The sequence below is a fragment of the Grus americana genome, chromosome 2, assembly GCF_028858705.1.
Source record: "Grus americana isolate bGruAme1 chromosome 2, bGruAme1.mat, whole genome shotgun sequence".
Taxonomy (NCBI): Eukaryota; Metazoa; Chordata; class Aves; order Gruiformes; family Gruidae; genus Grus; species Grus americana.
The window spans coordinates 102194494-102218912 of NC_072853.1; the positions used below are offsets into that span (position 1 = coordinate 102194494).

The following is a 24419-nucleotide window of genomic DNA, read 5'->3' on the forward strand; positions in this document are numbered from 1 at the left end:
AAAGTACCCACAAAGGTTATAAGCCTTTGTGTTTAAATTACCATGTCACCTCAAGCTACAACAGAAATTCTCTCTCTCACTTCACTGTTCAAAAAAATATGTATTGATAAAAATGTTCTGTCCAGAGGGAAAAAACCCCAACAAACCCATGTGCGTGGCTTACTTTGTAAGTAAGAAACTGAGATCCCACAGAAGGTGCGCCAATTGCCAGATCTGGCACTCCATCCTCATTGAAGTCAAGGACTGCCAAGGCAGAACCAAATCTTCCTGAAGGCTAAAAGAAGAGGGATTGCTGTCATGAAAATAACAGATGTTTTCAAGACAAAACCAACAAAACCTAATGCACATTTGCAATCACAGCACAGGGAAGAACTGGAAACAGAGATGACAAAAATGTAGCCCAACAATTCTAAAGATTTTCTTAGCGACACTGTTCTCCCAAGTAATAACTGTCATACTAATACACTAACCCAGAGTCAACCGTTCTGTTTGAGGATGTGGAAGTGTTAAAATGTAAGATAACTGAACACCATATGGTGCTGCTTTGCTGTTTCCTCTTCTGAGCCTAGTGCATCATTGATGTTAAGCTTATGATCTTTCCTGTTAACAGCATTATAGCTGTGAACCCCTAAAACACTCTAAGACGACAGCGGCTGTTACTCCACAGTTTATAACCACAGAAACAGATTAAAAGGAAATGCATCTCACCTCTCTCTATTCTTTTCTTTGTGAATAAAGATATTTTCTACAGAGGATCGTCTTTATTAGTCAAAAAGATCCTGTTTCTCAGTTACAAGCCAGCCACCATCATGTCAAATTGTAGTTTTCTCTTTTTTTAAAAATAATGTGTACTCTTACTAAAGACAAACAATGGCTTTGTGAGAAGTTATCAATTAATGAAAAAGGTATTTCAAAGGAATTGACGCTTATATTGAATGAATAATTTTAGATGAAAAAGGAAGAGAAAAATCACAGTATTTCCTTAAATGCGGGGACCCGAATGAGCTATACTGTGACTTAAAGAGACACTACCTCAGTTTTATTCAAGGGCAAATTATGTTCTAATGCCCACTTATCTAGCACAGTAATAAAAGGGAAACTACAGATCACCGTTGCTTTAATTGTTCCTGTGACTTAAGTAACTGTTATTTTTCTTGAAAAGCATATGGCATCGTTTTACCAGCACAGGCATTTCAGGAATAATCTTCATACATACTAATGATACTGTTGCACAGTCAAAATTTACCACATTTTCAGGGAAAAAAAAAAAAAAAAAAGTGACAATCGGACTTGACCCCTCACCTGATGACCCTGCAGTACTTGGTCAGCTTTCCCATCTAGATCCATGTCCTCTGGCGGCAAACCTGACTGGTTGCCATAGACCACGTACACCCGTCCTATCTGAACATGGCCCAGTGTGCTGTACCCTGGTGCTCCAACCACCAGATCTTCATATCCGTCCTGGTTTAGGTCAGCTGAGACCATTGCCCTGTACAGCAAGGGAGTCAACAAAATCATAGCATTAGCTTCCAGACTACCAAACATTAGCAGAAAACGAATACTTGTACTTCTGTCATATGACACAGAATACAAAAGATGAAATTAAGGATCTTTTTCACTGAACCTCTGATTTAACTAATGGACTTTAAAGTAGATGAACAAAGGGATCACAGGTCTCAGTAACGTGTTGGAGTTTAGAGAGGGAACATGGAGAGAAAAGAACTAACTACTGTTCATTTGGCTGCTGTGAAGTAAACTCAAGAATTTTTGAGTCAGAAGAAATAAAGCAAGATGAGCAGCAATGCAAATTTATTTCATTACTCTTCCCTGTTGTAGGTAAAGCTAGAATCTCTCTGGCCTCCTTCTGTGTTCTGAATCTATCTTTGAACTCCTACTGGTGTTGTAGTGTTTCCAAGAACACTAGCGAGGCACCATCAGTGATCAATTCTGGACAGACAATTCTGCGCAAACATCAACCAATAACCAAAAAAGGGTAACAACACTCCTATACTGTTCAGAACTAGAGTCGATGTTGGATCTCCTTCCATTTTGAGCTTGATCACACAGAGCACTGAGGTCCTTCACTATGGAGAGAATGTAAAAAAAATGACAAGACAACCCTTCCAAAGAAAGAGGTTATCTGGCTACAATTCACATTTGAATGGAAATTTTGTTCTTGATACAATTTTATTCAGTACTGACAAAAAGACGCTTACGCTGACATCTGAAAGAAAGGTCTTACAGGTTAACTGGTTATTTTGGCCAGCCAATGTAAGCCATTCAGCCAGATTTGTACCACTAATTGATTTGGGCTGTCACTTTAAAAAAGTATCCAAAGAATAAACATAAATATTTTGGTGGGTACTCAAAATTTTCAGAAAGTAAGAGGGAGGTGGGAAGAAAAAAATTACCAACCATCCAAGTCTAGCATAGGGTGAAGACAGAAAATATGAAGCTGCTGGTTTGGAGATGTACTTTGATGAAGATGAAGATTTTTCATGTGGAGCTGCTAATGTTTTCCAGACATTGGTTGCAAAAGCACGGTTTATCAAGCGGAGGGAGTTCTGAAATAAAAATAATAGAGAGACACAAGAATGGTTAAAACGCAGACTGAAACTCTGTAACATTATGGAGCACCTCAAAACCAAGTCACCGACAATGGAAAACACCACATTGATCTAAGTGGACTCTGTCTCAGGTCATAAGCACCATTTTAGAAAGAGATAAAAATCTGTATTCTCTAAATGGACCACTGCTAATTGTTCACTGCTATGCTTTGTTGGGACTTCTTAACCCCCAAAAGCAACCATATGATTCTGTAAAATGTAAATACTAAAGTGTAAGTACTAAAGATATATTTTGTCATTTTGGCACTGCAAGATGTGTTCTAACTTCACTATACAATGAGCAAAGTGTAAAAATTTAATATATACAATGTACATATAAATATATGTATTAACAATGGCTGCTGGAATCTCCATGAAGTGAAGTCACAGGCTACTGTTAATATCCAGAGACCCTGCTCCATCACGCAGCATCACAGACAGAAATTAAAACAATTTTATACAGAGCTGAATTTTACCTGACACATCTGTCACTTCTCACTTACTGTTGCCCAAGACTGTATGTTGAAGTGAACTCCTCTCTCTGTATAATTTATATTCTTTTCAAGTGTTTTTGTAAGCAAAGAAGCTGTATTCTTGTGATGTTCATTTTTTGATTGCTTGTTTCTGTTAAAATAAAGAAGGCAGTAATAACAATATAACTGAATTAATGACTTGAGTATTTTACAGGGAAGCTAGGAGAAGCAATCATATTGCGTGCAATCAGGTGGCCATTTCTCCCATATATAAAGGGAGTTCTCAAGAGATAACAATTAAGCTGGTTTCTCTTGAGATGTTTGCCAGAGGAATACATACACTTGTGCTCCAAACAGCTGAGTTCCATATTTCTGTACATAAGTCAGGAGATAATTTAGCTATGGTAAGGGTAAAGATGAATCAGTAGTTTCATGATTAGCAGAACAAAGAGTGACAACCAAATAAAGTGTGAAGACTTAGCACTGCAAGTGCTAGGTAAGTATTCTTGTCCTTAGGCTGGAAGGTAAAAGTCTCTCCTAGGTTCTGCACAGTTCCCCTATACAAAGCTTATTTATGCATGTTAAAAGAATCTCAAATTCACTCACAAAAAGATAAACCAGAAGATCTCTAATTTTCAGTAGCTCCCTGTCCACATTAGTGGAGGACTCTCCTTTCATCAGTAAACCTTTGAACCTTCAGGGTTATACTTACACATAGCTGTCCTTGTGCTCCCTTGTGCAGTTTATAAACAGAGGGTTCTCAGGCAGGAAGCAGCCACTAAAGAAATATGCAGAATGCATTTTAAAGATTTTCCCGCAACTGAAGTGAAACTAAAAATACAACTTTTACCCTTACTGATTCCTCTGTTGGAAGTCATCAGTTTTCTCAAGAAACCCTGCTTATTCAAAATCAGAGCATCATTACAAAACTGAGAAACCCCTTTGATATTTAATTTAATGACTTTGTGTATTGGGTTTGCGTGGCCAGGTTTTGGTAGCAGGGGGGCTACAGAGGTGCCTTCTGTGAGAAGCTCCTAGCAGCTGCCCCCATGTCTGACAGAGCCAATGCCAGCCGACTCCAAGACGGACCCGCCGCTGGCCAAGTCCGAGGCCATCAGCAACAGTGGTAGCACCTCTGGGATAACATAGTTAAGAAAGGGGGAAAAAAACAGGGAAAAAACTACACAATCGCAGCTGGAGAGAGGAGTGAAAATATATGAGAGGAACAACTTTGCAGACACCAAAGTCCGTGAAGAAGGAGGGAGAGGAGGCGCTCCAGCCCACGGAGGTTGATGGTTGAGCAGATATCCACGTGCAGCCCGTGGAGGACACCACGCCAAAGCACGTCGAGACACCTGGGTGGGAAGTCCGTGCTTGAGCAGGCTCCTGGCAGGACCTGTGGACCCGTGGAGAGAGGAGCCCACACTGGAGCAGGTTTGCTGGCAGGACTTGTGACCCTGCAGGGGACCCATGCTGGAGCAGTACGTGAAGAACAGCAGCCCGTGGGAAGGACTCACGCTGGAGAAGTATGTGGAGGACTGTCTCTCGTGGGAGGGACCCCACGCTAGAGCATGGGAACAGTGTGAGGAGTCCTCCCCTGAGGGGGAAGGAGCAGCAGAAACAACGTGTGATGACCTGACCACAACTCCCATTCCCCGTGTCCCTGTGCTGCTGGCAGAGAGGAAGTAGAGAAATTGGGAGTGAAGGTGAGCCTGGGAAGAAGGGAGGGGTCAGGGAAAGGTGTTTTTAAGATTTGGTTTTATATCTCATTACTCAACTCTGATTTGATTGGTAATAAACTAATTTCCCACAGTTGAGTCTGTTTTGCCTGTGACAGTAATTGGTGAGTGGTCTCTCCTTGTCCTTATTTCAACCCATGAGCCTTTTGTTATATTTTCTCTCCTCTGTCCAGCTGACGAGGGGAGTGATAGAGTGGCTTTGGGGGGCAACTGGCCTCCAGCCAGGGTCAACCCATCACACCTCGATTAGGTTCTACATGAATCTCACATGTCATCATATAACTCTTAAAGGAAACTTATTGCAACAGGCTTTGCTAATTCTAATAATCTAAAGCACTTTTAATGAAAGTGTCATTCTGGAACAAAGAATACAACAGATTATGCCATATTGTATTTCAAACATCATTTCCCAAAATAGCTGCAGTGGTATTTTCTATATAAATGGATGGATGAATTGCCACTGTTGGTTTTATAAAGTTATTTACAGTAAGGTTACACTTGTAACAGAGCTGTACATGGCCAGAACTTCTATTAAAAATATGATATTCTGCGTACAAGCCTGAGCTTCCAACACTAGAATATATACTCTTACTCTTTCTAATCCTATCTGTCTTCAGTGTCTAAAGGCAATATCTGCCCTCCCCTAGGAAGGGACATCCTTGCTGGCTGATGACAGGCCAGGGAGAACCTCAGGGCATGGCTATGCAACATTTAAGCAGGCCCTTGAGTACATCTTGAAGATTGCCCCAAATGTTCCCTGTCGAGTATCAGCTGGGCATGCCAGAGTCTTGCCTGGTGGAAGGAGTGTGAACATGTAACAAATGGGAACTCAAGGCCTTTGTCATCCTGTGCACCCAGGTAAAAAACAGCCACAGAAATCCCTTTGTCCAAGTGAGAATTTAAAGCTCAGCACCTCTTCTAGGAAAAAAAACTGCCTTCAGAAGAACAATTAAATGAGTGTCAGAATTTGACTACTGTGTTTCATATTGCAGGAAACACAGCTATACCTGGTTCCATTCTCTAGCATATGGCTCGTCAGCTCAAAAATATTGTTTGTCCAGAACACCATGTCATCCACTCCTCCGAGGAAATACTCGTGGAACTTCTCCACCAGAAATGGAGATTTGCTAGCATATGTTGGAAAAAGCTAAGAGACAAGAAACATACTTAGTAAGATGGATTACATTGTCTTCATGCTATATGTTAATTTTTAAAAGGAAAACAGAAGACCAACCTTGGCAACAGCAAGCCTTTCTCCATGCCTGAAAAAAAAAATCTTCGGAAGTAAATTTGGTTCATTTAGTAGTATTTAATTATTTAAACAGTTCTTTTCAAGTCTTCTGTATGGTACTATGCAAGTCATTACATTTCCTTGTTGGCTGTTAATATATTTTTAAAAGCTGTAATATGAGAAGTAATGATCTTAACTTTATTGCTGCCCTTCATTTGGAGAGATTCACAGTGTTTGTAAATGCTGTATGACTATTGGTAATTAACTGAAATAAAGGATACAGCTAGACTGTTCAGGATATTCAAAAGCACACATTGCCATACCTCAAAAGTCTCTTTTGAATTATTCTTGCACTTGAAAGGATCTCCATAAAGCGTAGGTAAGCCATCTACTTAGGTATGTACACTACTCCTTCAGTACATGAAAATTATTTTGCTAACGTGCCACAATGCAATGGTACTTGAAGACACAGCTGTTCTCACATAAATAGACATAATGCATTGCACGCATAGACATGTTAAATAGCTAAGATGCTGAATCTGTGGTGTAATAATGAACTTAATAGTTATTAAGCAGTCCAAATTTGTATTCTAGCCATTAAAAAAATTCAGGGTTTTTATGATTTGGAGGTCTTTTTACTGGCCTTAACGCATAAATTTCAGAGCTAGCATTTCAAATAGGATTATCACCATTTTCCTACATATGCTTCACTTATGAAAACCTAGACAAAGCCATTCAACTTACAGTTCAAGAAACAGCAGGTAAGTACAGTCAGTAATTGTGCTTTCAGTTATGATCTCTCTTCCATAAAACTCCTTATAGATAGCTGCTAGGTCTTTGACAGGTACATACCTAAAAACAAGATGAAAGTATTATAACAAGAGTTTTTCCACATCACCTGATAAAAGATTACAGTTTTTGTAATAAAAATAGCCTGCTTTAAAATATTCTAAATTTCAAAAGACTATAGAAGATCATGAAGATTTACAAATGCCAGAAAGAACAGGATTGCAGGTGCAATTACTCTCCGCACCACGCTCTCCTCCTGTTTAGGTTCAAACTCAGAAACGTGTAGAACCATTCCCCTATGGCTGCTGCTGGCAGAGTTTCCACACTCCCTGTGTGATCACATAATCTTGGAGGATGTCCTCCAACTCTCTGCTGTGCCAAATCTATTCCCAGCCAAACAGGCATTTCCCATAGCTATGCCAGAGTTTTATTAATGAACGGTGCCTTCTACACCTAGATGAACTACATCCTACTTAAACCAAGCAACTCAAATGACCTACTTTATCAGCAGAAAAAAAGGCACGTGAATTTTTTAAGTTAAAAACTGTGAGAAAAAAATTATGTACATCTGAAACTGCTGCTTCTTTTTATGCTTTTAAAACCTGTCTGAATTCCACAGCATCTATAACCATAAACATTCCCAACTTCCAAAACTTTAAATGGAAATCTAAGTGAGATTTATTTAACTGAGTTACTTAACTAATTGCTAGGATACTCCAGCAAACATTTTTCACTGATTATTTTATATGTAATTAAGGAGATAAATAATTTAATCTTTCTTGCTGTGTTCCCATATGTAAAACTCTTTTTTCTTCTGTCCTTCCAGTTTTTGTTGACAGGGAACAGCAAACATGCATATAAGAAATACCAAGCTCGGCAATGGTGGGTGGAACAGGCGGACGCAGTCCATAAATGCATGGCTCTGTGGCTGGTGTCAGCGCCACAACTTTGGGTTCTCTGACAATGGGGTGGCCTACACAGCACCGGGCTTGATGAACCCTGATGGGATTCATCTCTCTCAAAGGGGGAAGAGGATCTTTGCCCAGGAACTAGCGGGGCTCATCGACAGAGCTTTATACTAGGCTCGAAGGGGGAAGGGGATAACATCGGGCTTGGAGCGACATGTGGGATGATGTGCCCAGGTTGGAGGGACGGGGAGCTGGCGAGGGCCCTCGGCCTACTGCTCAGAGACGTGCTGGATGCACTACAGCATGCTCGAAGCCTAGAGGAGACGAGCCGGGGCCTCTGGATGCAACAGGAACCAATGGGGTAACACTGGGAAGATACATCAAAAGAATCCCAGCCACACCAGCCAATAAGTCAGCCTCATCGGGGGCACAACTGAAATGCCTCTACACGAACACATGGAGCATAGGGAACAAACAAGAGGAGCTGGAGACGTGTGTGTGCCTGCAAGGCTATGACATTATTGGCATTACAGAGACGTGGTGGGATAGCTCCTATGACTGGAGTGTTGGGATGGAAGGGTACAGGCTCTTTAGGAAGGACAGGCAGGGCAGGCAAGGAGGGGGCATTGCCCTCTATGTCAACGACCAGCTGGAGTGCATGTCAAGTGACCATCTGGGGATGGAGGAGGAGCCCACCGAGAGCCTATGGGCCAGGATTAAAGGGAGGGCTGGGGCAGGGGACATCATAGCAGGGGTCTGCTACAGGCCACCTGACCAGGGAGACTGAGCGGATGAAGCCCTCTATAGGCAGATAGGAGCAGCCTCATGCTCACAAGCCCTGGTCCTTATGGGGGACTTCAACCACCCTGACATCTGCTGGAAGGACAATGCAGCTGCGCGCAAGCAATCCAGGAAGTTCCTGGAATGTGTCAATGACAACTTTCTCCTCCAAGTGATAGAGAGGCCCATAAGGAGAGGTGCCATGCTGGACCTTATTCTCACCAATAAGGAGGGCCTGGTAGGGGATGTCAAGCTCAAGGGTAGCCTTGGCTGCAGTGACCACAAAATGGTGGAATTCAGGATCCTCAGGGCAGCGAGGAGAGCGCACAGCAAGCTCAATACCCTGGACTTCAGGAGAGCAGACTTTGGCCTCTTCAGGGATCTGCTTGGTAGAATACCATGGGACAAAGCCCTGGAAGGAAGAGGGGCCCAAGACAGCTGGCTAATATTCAAGGGTCACCTCCTCCAAGCTCAGGAGCGATACATCCCAACCAAGAGGAAGTCAAGCAAATCCACCAAGAGGCCCCCATGGATGAACAAGGAGCTCCTGGGCAAAGTCAAACAAAAAAAGGAAGCCTACAGAGGGTGGAAGCAAGGGCAGGTAGCCTGGGAAGAATACAGAGAAACTGTCCGAGCAGCCAGGGATCAGGTTAGGAAAGCCAAAGCCCTGACAGAAATTAGTCTGGCCAGGGATGTCAAGGACAACAAGAAAAGCTTCTATAGGTATGTCAGTGATAAAAGGAGGATGAGGGAAAATGTGGGTCCCTTCCGGAATAAAACAGGTGAACTGGTTACCCAGGATATGGAGTACTCAACGACTTCTTTGCCTCAGTCTTCACTGGCAAGTGCTTGAGCCACACTGCCCAGGTCATAGAAGGCAAAGGCAGGGACTGGGAGAATGCAGAACCGCCCACTGTAGGAGAAGATCAGGTTTGAGAATATCTAAAGAACCTGAAGGTGCACAAGTCCATGGGACCTGATGAGGGTCTTGCATCCACGGCTCTTGAGGGAACTGGTGGATGAAGTGGCCAGGCCACTCGCCATCATATTTGAGAAGTCCTGGCAGTCTGGTGAAGTTCCCGCCGACTGGAAGAGGGGGAACATAACCCCCATTTTTAAGAAGGGTAAAAAGGAAGACCCAGGGAATTACAGGCCGGTCAGTCTCACCTCCGTGCCTGCCAAGATCATGGAGCAGACCCTCCTGGAGACTATGCTCAGGCACATGGAAAATAAGGAGGTGATTGGTGACAGCCAACACGGCTTCACTAGGGGGAAATCACGCCTGACAAACTTGGTGGCCTTTTATGATGGGGTTACAGCATCCGTGGATAAGGCAAGGGCAACTGACATCATCTATCTGGACTTGTGCAAGGCATTTGACACTGTCCCACATGACATCCTTGTCTCTAAATTGGAGAGACATGGATTCAATGGATGGACCACTCAGTGGATAAGGAATTGGCTGGATGGTCGCACTCAAAGAGTTGTGGTCAACGGCTCAATGTCCAAGTGGAAAATGGTGACGAGTGGCATTCCTCAGGGGTCGGTACTGGGACCGGCACTGTTTAACATCTTTGTCGGTGACATGGACAGTGGGATCGAGTGCACCCTCAGCAAGTTTGCCAGTGACACCGAGCTGTGTGGTGTGGTCAACACACTGGAGGGAAGGGATGCCATCCAGAGGGACCCTGACAGGCTGGAGAGGTGGGCCCGTGCGAACCGCATGAAGTTCAACAAGGCCAAGCGCAAGGTCCTGCACATGGGTTGGTGCAATCCCAAGCACAGCTACAGGCTGGGCGAGGAATGGATTGAAAGCAGCCCTGAGGAGAAGGACTTGGGGGTATTGATTGATGAGAAGCTCAACATGAGCTCGCAGTGTGCGCTTGCAGCCCAGAAAGCCAACCGTGTCCTGGGCTGCATCAAAAGAGGTGTGACCAGCAGGTCAAGGGAGGTGATCCTGCCCCTCTACTCCGCTCTTGTGAGACCCCACCTGGAGTACTGCATCCAGCTCTGGGGGCCCCAGTACAGGAGAGACATGGAGCTGTTGGAGCAAGTCCAGAGGAGGGCCATGAAGCTGATGAGAGGGCTGGAGCACCCCTCCTGTGAGGACAGGCTGAGAGAGTTGGGGTTGTTCAGCCTGGAGAAGAGAAGGCTCCAGGGAGATCGAATTGCGGCTTACCAGTACCTGAAGGGGCCTACAGGAAAGATGGGGAGGGACTGTTTATCAGGGAGTGTAGTGACAGGACAAGGGGTAATGGGTTTCAGCTGAAGGAGGGTCGCTTTAGATTAGATGTTAGAAAGAAATTCTTTCCTGTTAGAGTGGTGAGGCACTGGAACAGGTTGCCCAGAGAGGTTGTGGAGGCCCCATCCCTGGAAGTGTTTAAGGCCAGGTTGGATGGGTCTTTGGGCAACGTGGTCTAGTGGAGGGTGTCCCTGCCCACAGCAGGGGGGTTGGAACTAGATGATCTTTGAGGTCCCTTCCAACCCAAACCATTCTATGATTCTATGATTCTAAAAATTCCAAAAGCTGCAAGGGTTTCTTTTGAGAGAAAGATAAAGAAGGACAGCATTTTATTTTAAATACAGTGAATATACAGAGTAAGCAGAAATAATTACTAAAGAACATAACCTCATTATCTTACCAATTTGATGCCAGATAACTGAAGTCCAGCTCAAACTGACTCAGGACATCTCCTCCTGCAGATGGAAGAGTGAAAAACACACACACACACAGAAAACCTAAAATTCCCACCAAAAAAACCCCCAAAGCCCAACAAAACAAACCCGTTAAGTACCTATCATGGATAATAGCGCAGACGGAGCTATGTATGGCTCTGCTATCTGTATTTATATGGTAGATCCTCCATCTGTGTATTGAGAATACATAAATGGTTCACCTGAAAGTACGCTGCATAATTTATATACTTCCAGAAAATAAGAATAATGTAAAATTCAAAATCACAGTAGTGACTCCATTTAAACTTTAGCACCCTTCAGCCTGTGTTTTGGCTTTGATACAAGTGTCCATACGCCCAATCACATCTCCTGAAACATGGAGCATGAGGACAGGGATAGCAGGGCTTTGCAGACTATGGGGGAAGAGTGAGAATACAGTGTCCATATGACTCATTCTTGGCTCCTGCATTGCACAGGGTAAAAGCCAGAGTCAGCCACTGTGGTTTTGAAGGGGACTAGTTATTCCAATGGAAGGATCTATGATCAGCAAACAGAAACATTACCAAAATCGCCAACACTGTGAGCCTCTGAGTACGAACCATGAAAATCAATCTGGAGAAAAACAAGAGAACTGTCTGTTTATTTTACACATCCTTCCATACAAACATATGAACAGAAACAAATTGTCCAAGCAGCCCTGAAGTTTACAGGTCTCAAACCTGATCAACTTTGTTCTTATGGAGTTTGTGGCATTACATCTCTGAAAATCTTCCCGAAACAGGGCTCCAGCTTTTCTCTTCCCTCCCCACCAGAGTCCAAAGCTAAGCTATCAATTCCAGTAAATCCACTTATATCAATAAATATAATAATACAGACTTACTTCTCCCATGGCCCTTAGAAATCCTTGGTCGATGCCCAGACTATGCCAGCTAACATCTGCCACCATATGTGAGGCAATTCCAAACAGGAAAGCCACCAGCTTCTCTGTAGCCTACACAACAACAATCCACGTGTAGTAATGATGTCAGCAATTTTACTCTTGTCTTTAAGAACTGGTGAGCATTATAGGTTAGTGCATTATACAGGGATATAGGTGAGAAACTCTTACAATCCAAGAGTTTAGTATGACAAAGTGTTGACCACTCATTCCTTGATGCCGGAGTCACTTTTTGTGACTTGAGAAGCTTTAAGCACTTCATACAGTCCAAGGCCACAAAATTACGCGGTTGATGTCAGGACAACCCGTGCGCTTCAAGTTAGATGTGTACTAAAGTGTTTTTCTGGACAGAGGACAAACACTTCTACTTCCAAGGAGTGAACCCCCTCTACCACCATGGGTGTTGTGCAGACACACAGAGCAGAGAAAGACATTCCTATGCAAGTGCTTTTCACTGTAAAAGTGCCTGATTAAAGCCCAGGCATAAAATAACTTATCTTATTCCTACAAACAAAAAAGTTACTTGAAATAAATTTATCAGCAACAGAAATTTCATTTCTCCAGAAAAGACTTTTCTGCATTGCATCACCGTAAGTTCCAGAAGTCTTTTAAAAATCTGTCATTGAATCATAGTTTTTGATGGATTTATACCTCCCAAGGGTTAATAGTTCACAAGATCAGTATCGCCAATGGCCAGTCAAAAGGCAGGCAGACTTATTTAGGTTTTAAAGAGTATATGCTCTCAAATGCTGCTGCACCTGTATGACTCTCTTGAGCAGAGAGCGAATGGCAAATTCTCCAGTAAGGAAAAGAAAACAATATAACCTTTAAAATCATTCTCAATTTAACTATTTGTTTTTCCTCTCCTCCTATGCAGCTCATATACCATAAAAAAGAGCAAATCAAGACTAAGTCCAAAATTTCACAAGTGAGAATTCTAAAAGATGCCTAGTTTTCAAGTGGCAAACACTCAACTAGATCTGACAATAATGCAAGACCACCACTCACATTTGAAAGTTTGGACCTATGAAATATAACATAAGCACCAGACCACATTGGAGATAACTGATATGGAAACCATAACTTTGTCTGGTAAAGATGAAAATAGGATTTAAAATTTTCCTGTATCAGTGGAGACCTTAATTTAAAAATCTGTTATTTTTTCCTACACTTTCCAAAGGATGAAATTGCAACAACAAGTGAAAGTGAAGAAAACAGTAGAAAGCAAAGTCAAAAGTTAAAGAAATTTTCTTACCTCTTCCCATGGCTGAGGATATTTCCTTCTGATGTAGTAAATACTTGTACTGAGAAATGGTGACCAGTGAGTGTCTTCAGACACACCATGGAATATTCCTATTGCAATAAAATTATATCAGTATTTGATTTTTTTTCTTGGGGGAAAAAAAGAAGAAAAGGGAAGAAGGGAAGATGGGAAGACGGGAAAAAAGGTGGAAAAAAAAGAAAGAAAAAGGAAACATTTTTCTCCATGAAAAAAACCCATAGACTTTTGTTCAATTTCGTATCACGCAGAAATTACATTTTGCAATCCACTTAATATGAGAAGAGCCAAATGAGATGTATTTTTGTATGATTTGTACTGTCAAAAGAGATACTAGATTTAACTTCCATGATTTTTGTTTGAAGCATCAGAGGATTTTGTGCCTGCTCCCTTTCTCTATGCCTGTGAGTAGGTACAGTGCAATGAAAAACTGCCTCCCAAGTGGAAAGGATAAACAGACCTGACAGAGAAACTGTTGACTAAACAAATGCATCAAATTGTATGGCAGAAAAGCTGATGGGCATAGCAGCCAACTCAAAATATCATGCTTTGGGACAGGTATCAGTTTCCACAGAGCAGAGGAGGACTATGTCGTCGTCATTGCCATCATTATCATCATCATTTTCAACAGAATGGCAAACTTGCCAAGATACAGTCAGTGTAGGAGCAGAAGGGCGGCAGAGGAAAGCAGGAAAAATCAGGTTTTCCTTTGAAGCATCAATTATTGCTCTCACTTGGACTTATGCAGAAAAGATTACGTAGGATTTAACAGTGACCTTGCCTAAAAAATTCTGTGTACCTACATAAAGCTGAGGGCAAAGCGATGCTGACGTGACGAGACTAAGCAGCACAATGACTGAGACCTATGACTGAGAAACAATGAGAAGCCTAGCTGCCACTGTGTGATTTAAAACTCTAGAGCAGGCGATGAGAAAAGATGGGGAAAGTATCCTTGGAAAAATGAACAAGGATTTTACAGTTTGAGGCAGGATAAACAAATACTGACATAAGTGGAGGCACTGGAACTCAGCTGAAAAACATGAAAAGATGAGGCAAACCCAACAAAGATCCTAAGAAAACTTTGAATTTAATAGATCTGAATTTGCATGACCCACTAAAATAAACCACCTCCCATTCTTTAGACTTTCAGTAAGATCTCAACAATCAATTGGCCAGATATCCTCACACAAACTACGTATCACTGCCTTGTCTCTGGTATCTGCCTAAACATTCTAATAGCTTGTTTGCTGGAGGACAGGCCGTCTTTGACCTTTTTGCTAATTCCTTGCGATCCAGATTTACCACTTTAGTAGCAAATATCCCGGACCCAGCCCTAGCTGGCTGTTTTATAGCTCCGGTGTTGCTGGAGAAGCTGATTATGATCAAGAGCTGACCTACCAGAGTTGAAAAAACAGGGGACCAGCTGCAAGTCAAGACATACTCTTTACAGCCATCGCAACAGGGTGCTCATTTTGTAGTGCAGTCTTTAGATCTGCAAGCACCAAAACTAAGACTGGCATTAATTTCAAACAGAAAAAGGCAAAAGACAGCAGTCTGAAAAAGAAAGGCTTTAAACTGGGACGTTACACTTCCCCACTTCCCCCCTTCCCCAGCAAGTCCTACACAATTTTGGTTTTGTGAGCTTTTATATTCTCCTATCATCTTTGTGACTCATCTGATAGAAACTAATACTTCCTAATATAGAAATTAGCTCTAGGCTTTCCCTAAAACTTAGAAAAAAAGATCATTTTGTTCTCTCAGTTTCTCCCCAAGACAGTACTCAGTCATCTGACCTAATTTAGTCAAACACCATCCTTCTATCAAATTGCCCTACACATTAAATAGTTAAATTTACTCAAAAGTTACTTTCTTAAAACATTTTCAAATGTATTGTTTTCTTATATAGTTCTACAAAAAGGCTCAAAATACTAACAAAAAAGATGGAAGTTTTTGCAGGAAGGTATTTTTGGCCATACTTAATTTCTTACAACATAACTATTTTCAACCCTACTAAATTCTGTAGGATTTTCACATAGAAATACAGCTGTTACAACATTGGACTTATAAAGCTTTTCTTACCACTTTTGCAGATTGAAGGATAAAAGGCATCAGGATAAATGCTCCCAGCCTGAAATGCATCTTGGTGGTTTAGTAATAACTGGGAAAAGGATGGGGAAAAGAGGAATCAGAATGCTACTGTAGAGCACAAAACCACAGTTCACTGCCAATATTGAAGATAAAATTTAAATATCTACCAAGATACAACTATTATCTTGGTAAAATATGTTATTTCAGTGTCATCACCATCCCCAATCATCCCATACCACTCCCCCCCTTGCAAAAATACTTGTAAGCAAAACTAAACTAATCAGTATACGCTGTAATTTGAAAGGCCATTTAGGAAAGTATTCATATCATCTAACTTAAGTACTGGTGAAGTCACCTTCTGAAGGTGGCCTCCTCCTCTTGGACTAGCCACAAAGCCTGGTCTACTATCTTCCATCCTCTGAATCACAGCACAGCTGTCTACTGCAGACAATGTGAATACTTCCCTTGAGTGATCTCCTACTTTGATAAAAGATTAACTTACATAAAATGGTCATCTCTACATTTTGCTAAAGGATATTAAAATTGTTTTAAACACAAAACACATATGTGTTTTGTTTATATGTTTATGAAAACTGTCCACATGCATATAGTGCTCTGCTGGATACAGCCCATGAAAGAAAAAGCTATTTGCACCAATCAGAAATTGGTTAAATTATATACGTGGTGGACAACTTCAAAACCTTGCTGTCATTTTGCTATTCATATTTGCTAAACATATTGCTGCTTATTAAATCTCCTTTCCAAAAGTCCTCTACTGATTTGTCTAATACAACTACCCATGGAGGGTATGACTTAACATGATGGGAAAAAACGTGAGAAACCACACACAGTAGATACACATTATTATAATTACTACATATTTGCAATAGCATTCAGGAGGAGTCAAATGATTTTCAACAAAACAAGGTAAAAACACAGTCTAGACACACTAGTTACACAAATATTACTGCAAATAAATAATAAAGGCAAGAAGACAGACATAAAAACACTCAGAAGAAAGGCCTACACAATTAAGCAATAATATGCTTCCTACCTGTCTATAATTAACATTCCCTTCACGCTTAATGAAAAATTCCAGAGCTCTATGTGCTGAAAAACAACATATTGAAGTATTAATTTATAGGTACTGTGGGCAGGCCCATGTTTTGTTAGAAGCATGATCAAAACCAGAATACACCGCATCATCGTATCTCAGCCAAGTGGCACAGGCACATGAAACATGACTTCTCAGAAAACGCTGTGCATGAGAGGGAGCTGATAAGGAAACGCTGTTTCTGAGGCACATCTGGACACTGAGGTTTCTTCAGTCTCTCTCTAGTCCTCAGCTCCCAAACTGCCCAACAAAGCTGGAAGTCCTTAACCGCAGGGAAAAGGAATTCCCTGTGCCCAGAACTGAGCTACGGCAGTGAACTGTCACATATCGCACCCAGCACATACAAAGTATGGATCATAAAAGTCTTGCTGTAAAGTTTTGCTGTTGCCCTTAACATTGAAAAAAGTATCTAAGGAATCAATGCGGATGTTTAACAGTTTGGTTAATTTTTAACATGTATGAAAACCAACAAAAATCTAAAGTCAGCAAGGTAAATAATACTATTTACTCAATGAACAGGCAGACATTCTTGCTGCCAAAATATTTATTGAGCAAGAGTAACACAAGAATGAAACAAACTGACATAATTTTTCTTTAATGATGTCTCCTTCTAATTAATGTTAGATCCCAGGGATAATCTATTAACGCTATTCAAAAAATACCCAACATCGCCTCTGAAAGTATTTGGTTGAAAATGCATGCATGGGTTATTGTCTTGCCTTCCCACACGAAGTCTTACTCCTCACTTAAAGCTATTTACAAACCAAGACTGATCAGATAACCCAGAATATGCTGAATTTAATTTGATCCTTACCAAATAAATCACATCAAAAAAACCCCAAACCACTCTCATTCTGTAAAAACTCTGTGGGTTTGAACAATCTTTCGCTTTGGATTTTACCCACTGATCTAAACCATCCCTACACAAACATGTTACGATATCTTAAGGACCAAACTTGCACCAAAACAGAAATAACTTACAAATAACAATAAAAACAAGTCTATCATTTTAAGGCTCAGCCCTTTCAACACACATCTCTATTTCCAGTGCAGGAGACCCTCAGTTTGACAGTTTGCTTTTCCTGTCTCCCGTCCCCCCCGACTTCTCTCATTCCTCATGTGGGCCCAGGTCCTAGTTCACCTTTATGACGAATTTCGTGATGGATCCCCACAGTGACACAGAGCCCCGCGGGTCTGACGGGAGCCCTGGGACGGGGGCGGGGGAGAGCCTCCAGCAACCAGGCCTTGGCAAGTAGGACACAGCACAGCTCTGCCGAGCACACCGAACATGATCAACATTTTGAACAGGCAGAGCTTTTCACCATTTTAAAAGTACTTTCAGAAGTCTGTCCAGGATAGACTTCGGTGCTGGTTTTGAGTCAGGAGTTCCTTTCTATAGTTTGTTTGGTTTGTTGTTTTTTTTCCCCGGAATACTCAGTTTTGGGATTTGGCAATAACTTTCAGCATCTTATCATCATCGACTTTTATTTGCACACTAATAAAAGCACTTATTTTAGCAACATCAGAGCTGAACCCAGTTTAACGTCATTTTCAGACAAATGGACAAAAACTGTTGTAAACTGCGACCCAATAGCTCAGTGTACATACTATTCCTCAGACAAACATCATCTTTAAATTATACAAATGCAGGTTTTCTGCAATATGCTTCCTTGATTAGAAAAAAAATGACTGCTTTGGGACAGATCTGTAAGCTCCCGTTTCTCTTCGTAGATTTCTTGCAAATACACTCTATGCTGCCAAATGTTTTATTGCAAGTTTTCAGAAACTCATAATTGGTAATTAAATCCTGGAGCCTGCAAAGCTTGCACTTGCCTAACCTCAGGCAGTGTGACTTCTACGGAGTACTGTGTGTTTCTTGACATATCGTTAGGAAAAGTGAATGGTTGCAGGGTGCTGACCAAGGGTGCAACAGTCAGTGAGGGAATGTACTCTCAGTCTCAAACAAATGCCATGAATAATCCCAGCCTTTAACTTGTTCAAAGTTGCATGTATTCAGTAGTTAAAGTCTGAACAGAGACGACATCATACGTTTTACTATTTGTTTGAGCAATGGATTTAGAATCAGAAATAGAAGAACAAACAATTAAAACTGACATTTTATTATGAGTAAACATTCCAGAATAACCTCACACTACTCATGAGTGTTCCTGCAAGAACTACAGCAGAAACCAGATTTTTAAAATAACCCATGCAAACAAGAAATTCAAAACAGAAATATTTCCCCACTTTGATGTTCACTCAGTTCTCTCCTTCATTCTCTACAAATCTAGGCTGTTCAGGCTACAGATAGCACCTACCAGGAAAAGACACAGAACAAAATTTTCATGACGTTAGTCACAGATACAAACACATTACAGCATTTTATCTATTTTATGCAGGTATGGTAAAATTAATACATGGTAATTTGAAAACAGAGCTACCACAAATGATCTGTGTTATTCTCTAGCTTAAACATAACAATCCCATGAATTGTGTAAAGTATTCCTCTCCTTTCTCCAAACCAAACCCTGTCTACATTAGACTCACAAACATTCCAGTTACATAATGCCTGTGTTTTAGAAGACGGAAAAATACGCAACCAACTTGATTTAAGCATTTTGCTTATAAAAACAGTAAAGTTTCAAACTCCAAAACCAAAATACTCATCTATCCTGTGTTATTCACTTTTGGTTTTTTAGTTATGTAGAACGCTCATTACTTTATCTCCTCCCTTTGCTTTTCCAGCCGAATCTGAATTTACTTCTCTTCCCAAGCAACTCAAAAGACACGAAAATTCATTCTGAACATGCCTTACCTATTTCAACGTGTGTTGAAATTCCACTTGGGATACATCTTTGACAGAAATGGTATAGTATAACCTGCAAAACAGACCAAATCTTCAAACCAGCCATGATGCTGTCTCAAACCGTGATTTTCAGAAGCCTGGAGCAGTAGCACTGTGACCTTTGAAATGCAGGTTACGGAGCATGCCTTTTCTTTCAGACATATTGCTGACACAGCAAGTAAACAACTGCCGTATTTGAAAGGCTACTCTATACCAATGCTTTTCTCTACCTCAGACAAAGTAATTTATAAAAAAAGAAATAACCTATAGGTGTTTTCCCTTCTCAAATTCTGTAAAATCTCTGGGGTTTGGGCAGTGTAAGTGCCATCACTACATAGCAGCAGTGAGGTTTCTGTTAACGCACAAAAGCATGGCAGAAAAGAGCATCCTCCCACAGTTCATCCAGCTCATGGTGCACTTGCCTTACAACAGGTACATCAGACCTTACAAAAAATTAAAGCCAATTATTGTCAAAGTGGTATTAGTAGAAACACCCTGAGTAGAAACACCCTGAGTAGAAACACATCCTGAGTTGTAGGCAGTATGAATTCGTAAGCTTTGGTGAGCTGATAGGACGTTGCACACATACTGTAATAAGTAATTGGAGGTAATTTGGTGATCAAAATGGGTTAGATGAGAAAAAGCAATCTTTCTGCACCATGCTGCACCAGAGAACATCCTGTTTGGCGAGGCTTAACCAAAATGTTGCAAATTGCAGTGCTATGTTACTATGACAACTTGTATCTCTGTAACAAACTACCCAGACTTGGAGGAGCCACGATAACCGAAGAAGCAGAAAGGCGCGAAAATCAACCTATAAAGGAGGCTGCTTAGCTTGTTTGAATTTGCGAGCCCTTGGCGGAGCCGCGGCTCCCCGGCCGCCCAGCGCTGCTTTTGCTTTTCTACCTGGCGAGCCTTTGGTGGAGCTGCGACTCTCCGGCCGCCCAGCGCTGCTTTTGCTTTCCTACCTTAATAAATACAGATTGAATTTACTTTGGACTCTGTTTGTCTCAATTCAACTATAACAAATTTGGTGCCGTGACTCGGATCCAGACAGCCGACTCGGACTTCAACTCTGGGAGGGCGCCCCATCCTCGGATGGTCCCGGAGGAGATTCCGACTTAGCTCACCTGGATTTTCCGAACTGAGATAGGAAAGCAAAAAAAAAAAAAAAAAAAAAAAAAAAGAGAAAAGAAAAGAAAAGAGATCCTGCATTTCCCGTAATTTTTGTGCACGAAGAGCCGGATGAAGACTCGGGAGTGAGTAAGTATATTGCGGTTCCGTTCGGTCGGGTTTGGGTACCCGGAGTGCGAGTGACTGAGACGTCCACTGGGCTTAGTAGTCCGCCGGGCGAAGCGAGTGTGGACCTCCTAATAGTGCGGTTCCCATTGTCCGCGAGGGCGTGGGCCACGAACGGAGGGAAGCGAGTGAATTTCGAGTGAGAGAAGGCACTTTCGGAAGATGGGACAGGAGGAAAGTAAGGCTTCTGTTTCCATGCAGGAGATACGGGGTGGGGGTGGGCTCCCTGACATACCCCAAGATAGCCCTTTAGGTCAAATGATTCGATATTGGGATGGTCCCCCTTCTCGAAAAGGGAATTCTTTCCCCTTCTCGAAAAGGGAAGTCTAGGAAGATAATATTGGGATGATACCCCTTCTCGAGAAGGGAAGCCTAGGAAGAAAATGGTCCATTATTGTATGAAAGTATGGGAAGGAAAACAGATAAGAAAAGATTTATATTGGCCAATTTATGGATCTTTGGAGGATTGGATATGTCGACAATTAAATATATATGTTAACAAACGAACATTTAATAAGGAGGAGAATGAATATGCCTTTTTATGGATTCTGGGCATGGCTCAGACCGCTAATTTGTTTAAGAAAAGGTGGGATATAGACGAACCTCCAGCGTCTCCCCCACCCTATGTTCCCCCTCCTCTGCTACCACAAGAACTTGAGGCGGATCTCCCTCCAACAGCACCCCCAGACCCTGGGGAAGATGCTCCTCCTTCTAATCGAATAATAACTAGAAGTCAAACTAGAGAAAGAAGAGAGGAAAATTTATTGTATCCGTTAAGGGAAACCGCTATGGGGGTGGGCGCAACCTGGAGTTGGATTTGTATCTGTACCTCTCAGCTCCGGGGATGTGAGGGAATTTAAAAAAGAAATGGGACACTTGTTAGAGGACCCATTAGGCGTAGCAGAACGTTTTGATCAATTCCTCGGACCCAACATTTACACTTGGGACGAGATGGAGTCTATTTTGAAGATCTTGTTCACAAATGAAGAGCGAGGGATGATTAAAACGGCAGGCATGAGACATTGGGATCAGAGGCATCAGCATGGTCCCGCCGGAGATGTAAAATGGCCCCTACAGCGGCCCAATTGGGACAATCAAGACCCTGCACATAGAAATAATATGGTTGATCTCCGGAATATGATAATTCTATGATAATCCGGAATATAATTCATCTAATCCCCTGATTAGAGATTCTGTACCCAGAGGGCAAAATATTAATAAGGCCTTTAATGAACAACAGAGGAAAGATGAAACCCCCACCGAATGGCTGGAGAGATTGAGAAATAGTTTGCAGCTATATTCTGGGTTGGACCCCAATAGCCAAGTGGGTCAAGCCCTGCTGAAAACTCGATTTGTAACTAAATCTTGGATGGATATACGGAAAAAGTTAGAGAAAATAGAAGATTGGCAGGTTTATTGTCACAAAAAGGGACATCTGCAGAGGAATTGTCGGAAAAGAATGCAGGAGGAGATTTTTAAGGAAGATTAGGGGGGTCAGGGGCTCTATTTGCTGGGAACCCCTAAGGTTACCGACCCCTTGATAAAATTGAATTGGTGCAAAGGGGGAACCTTTCAAGGTGCCCCTGATAAGAAATGTAGCAATAGAAGCCCGCAATAAATATGGAATGGGAACATTTTTACTGGTCCCAGAAGCTGAGTATAATCTTTTGGGACGAGATCTGATGGTGGAATTAGGAATTAATTTGGAAGTAGATCAGGAGAAATTAAAAGTAAGATTATGCTTATTAACTGCAGAAGATAAAGCCAAGATTAATCCAGAAACTTGGTATAGCCCAGGATTGGTGGGAAAATTAAATATCGAACCGATCACGATCTCTATAAAAGACCCAGACCAGCCAATTAGGATAAAACAGTATCCCATCCCCAGAGAAGGGAGAGAAGGGTTACAGCCAATAATTGAGAGGCTTTTAGCCCATATTGCCCATAAAGAAGCCGGATGGGTCCTATCGCTTAGTACAAGATCTGAGAGCTATAAACAAACGTACCATTACCCGGTTTCCTGTGGTAGCTAACCCGCACACTATACTTAATTGGTTAAGTTCAGACTATAAATGGTATAGTGTTACAGATTTAAAGGATGCTTTTTGGGCCTGTCCCTTAGAAAAAGAATGTAGAGACTATTTTGCTTTTAGGCCTTAAGGGATTGAAGGTCTCAAAGTCCAAATTGCAGTTTACTGAAGAAGAGGTAAAAATATTTGGGGCATTGGCTCACGAAATGACACAAAATTAGATCCTGAAAGAGTGAAAGGAATTTTGTCTCTAACAGCGCCCACTAATAAAAGACAGATAAGACAGTTATTGGGATTATTAGGGTATTGGGCGACAGTGGATAGAAAATTACAGCAGTAAGATAAAATTTCTGTATGAAAAAACTAACCAAGAACGGGTTAGTAAAATGGACCCTTCAAGATGAGCGTTGGGAAAACATGAAAAGAGACCTGATAAAAGCACCTGTCCTCAGTTTACCCAATATCCGTAAACCCTTTCAACTTTTTATCAATGTGGAAAACGGGACAGCCTATGGGGTCCTGACCCAAGGGTGGGTAGGACAGAGAAAGTCTGTAGGATATTATTCTAAAATACTGGATCCTGTAAGCCGCAGGTGGCCCCCTTGCTTACAAGCAATAGTAGCCACTGCGTTATTGGTAGAAGAGGTTGGAAAGGTCACCTTGGGAGGTGAACTAAAGCAAGTTTGCTCATGTGTATGCTGCTCTTTGCTTTTGCGAGGTTGTTTCCCTAACTGCTTTATCAGCTCCCTGAGATAAAGGAGAAGGTGTGTGTCCCTCCTAGCTCCTCTGCTCTATAGGTCAGGGAGAGAGACACATCCTTGTTGCCATGGCTGAGCACACTGGTGTCCTGCAGTCTTGCGCTGGTTTTGCAGGAGCTCTGCGTGTGGCTGGATGTCTCTTAACCCTCCTGTGTCCCAGCCTGCTTCGAAATCAGCCTGCTTTAGCTACATTAAGGTGGCTGATTTTGACTGAAGTGGATTAGGGATTGTTCAGGAGAGTGGCGGGAGCTCCAGCAAAAGTGCTGTTACAAGGAACTGCCTTAACTGGTAGTAAGGTATACACCCTCCATAACATTCGAGGAGTCCGATATGGAGAGAAATTATTTGTGAATGGCTCCTCACGAGTGGTTGAAGGACAACGGAAATTGGGATATGCTATTGTGGATGGGTGCACCTTTCAGATAAAAGAATCAAGACCATTAAGTAAAGCTTGGTCCGCACAAGTGTGTGAGTTATAAGCCATACTGAGAGGATTAAAACTTTTGGAGAATAAAATTGGAACCATTTATACCGATTCAAAATATGCCTTTGGGGTGGTACATACTTTTGGAAAAATTTGGGAGGAGAGAGGCTTAATTAACACCCAGGGAAAGAGATTAGTACATGAAAAACTAATCCAAGAGGTATTAAAGGCTTTAAGGGGTCCACTAAAGATAGCTATAGTCCATGTAAAGGGACATCAGAAGGGACTAACCCACACAGTAAGAGGAAAAATAGATAAGGCTTTCACTCTCCAGGAATTGGATAAACTAAAACAAATTGGAGCAAAAAAGATGGTGATAAATGGCTGCTACCAGATGGCAGAGAAATTCTTCTAGGGGAATACTGAATAAATTACACCATAAA

At 41.8% G+C, this 24419-nt stretch overlaps 1 protein-coding gene across 3 annotated transcripts in view; it reads right to left on the reverse strand.

Moving 5' to 3' along the window:
• Window positions 1–19836, reverse strand: part of GPLD1 (glycosylphosphatidylinositol specific phospholipase D1) — a 26992-nt gene extending 7156 nt beyond the window's left edge. The window contains exons 1-15 of one of the 3 annotated variants that reach the window (XM_054814993.1): window positions 19436–19836; window positions 16561–16616; window positions 15498–15576; window positions 13395–13492; window positions 12083–12193; window positions 11766–11814; window positions 11169–11223; window positions 6794–6901; window positions 6053–6080; window positions 5826–5965; window positions 3792–3857; window positions 3110–3230; window positions 2416–2564; window positions 1303–1489; window positions 164–274 (exon numbers count right to left, since the gene is read on the reverse strand). In XM_054814993.1, coding sequence (XP_054670968.1) covers window positions 164–274; window positions 1303–1489; window positions 2416–2564; window positions 3110–3230; window positions 3792–3857; window positions 5826–5965; window positions 6053–6080; window positions 6794–6901; window positions 11169–11223; window positions 11766–11814; window positions 12083–12193; window positions 13395–13492; window positions 15498–15576; window positions 16561–16616; window positions 19436–19532 — 1455 coding nt within the window. In that variant the 5' untranslated portion in view covers window positions 19533–19836. Of the gene's footprint in view, window positions 1–163; window positions 275–1302; window positions 1490–2415; window positions 2565–3109; window positions 3231–3791; window positions 3858–5825; window positions 5966–6052; window positions 6081–6793; window positions 6902–11168; window positions 11224–11765; window positions 11815–12082; window positions 12194–13394; window positions 13493–14816; window positions 14926–15497; window positions 15577–16560; window positions 16617–19435 lie in introns of those variants that run through there. The other 2 variants (XM_054814994.1, XM_054814995.1) reach the window with 2 other exon arrangements.
• Window positions 19837–24419: the final 4583 nt, after the last annotated feature.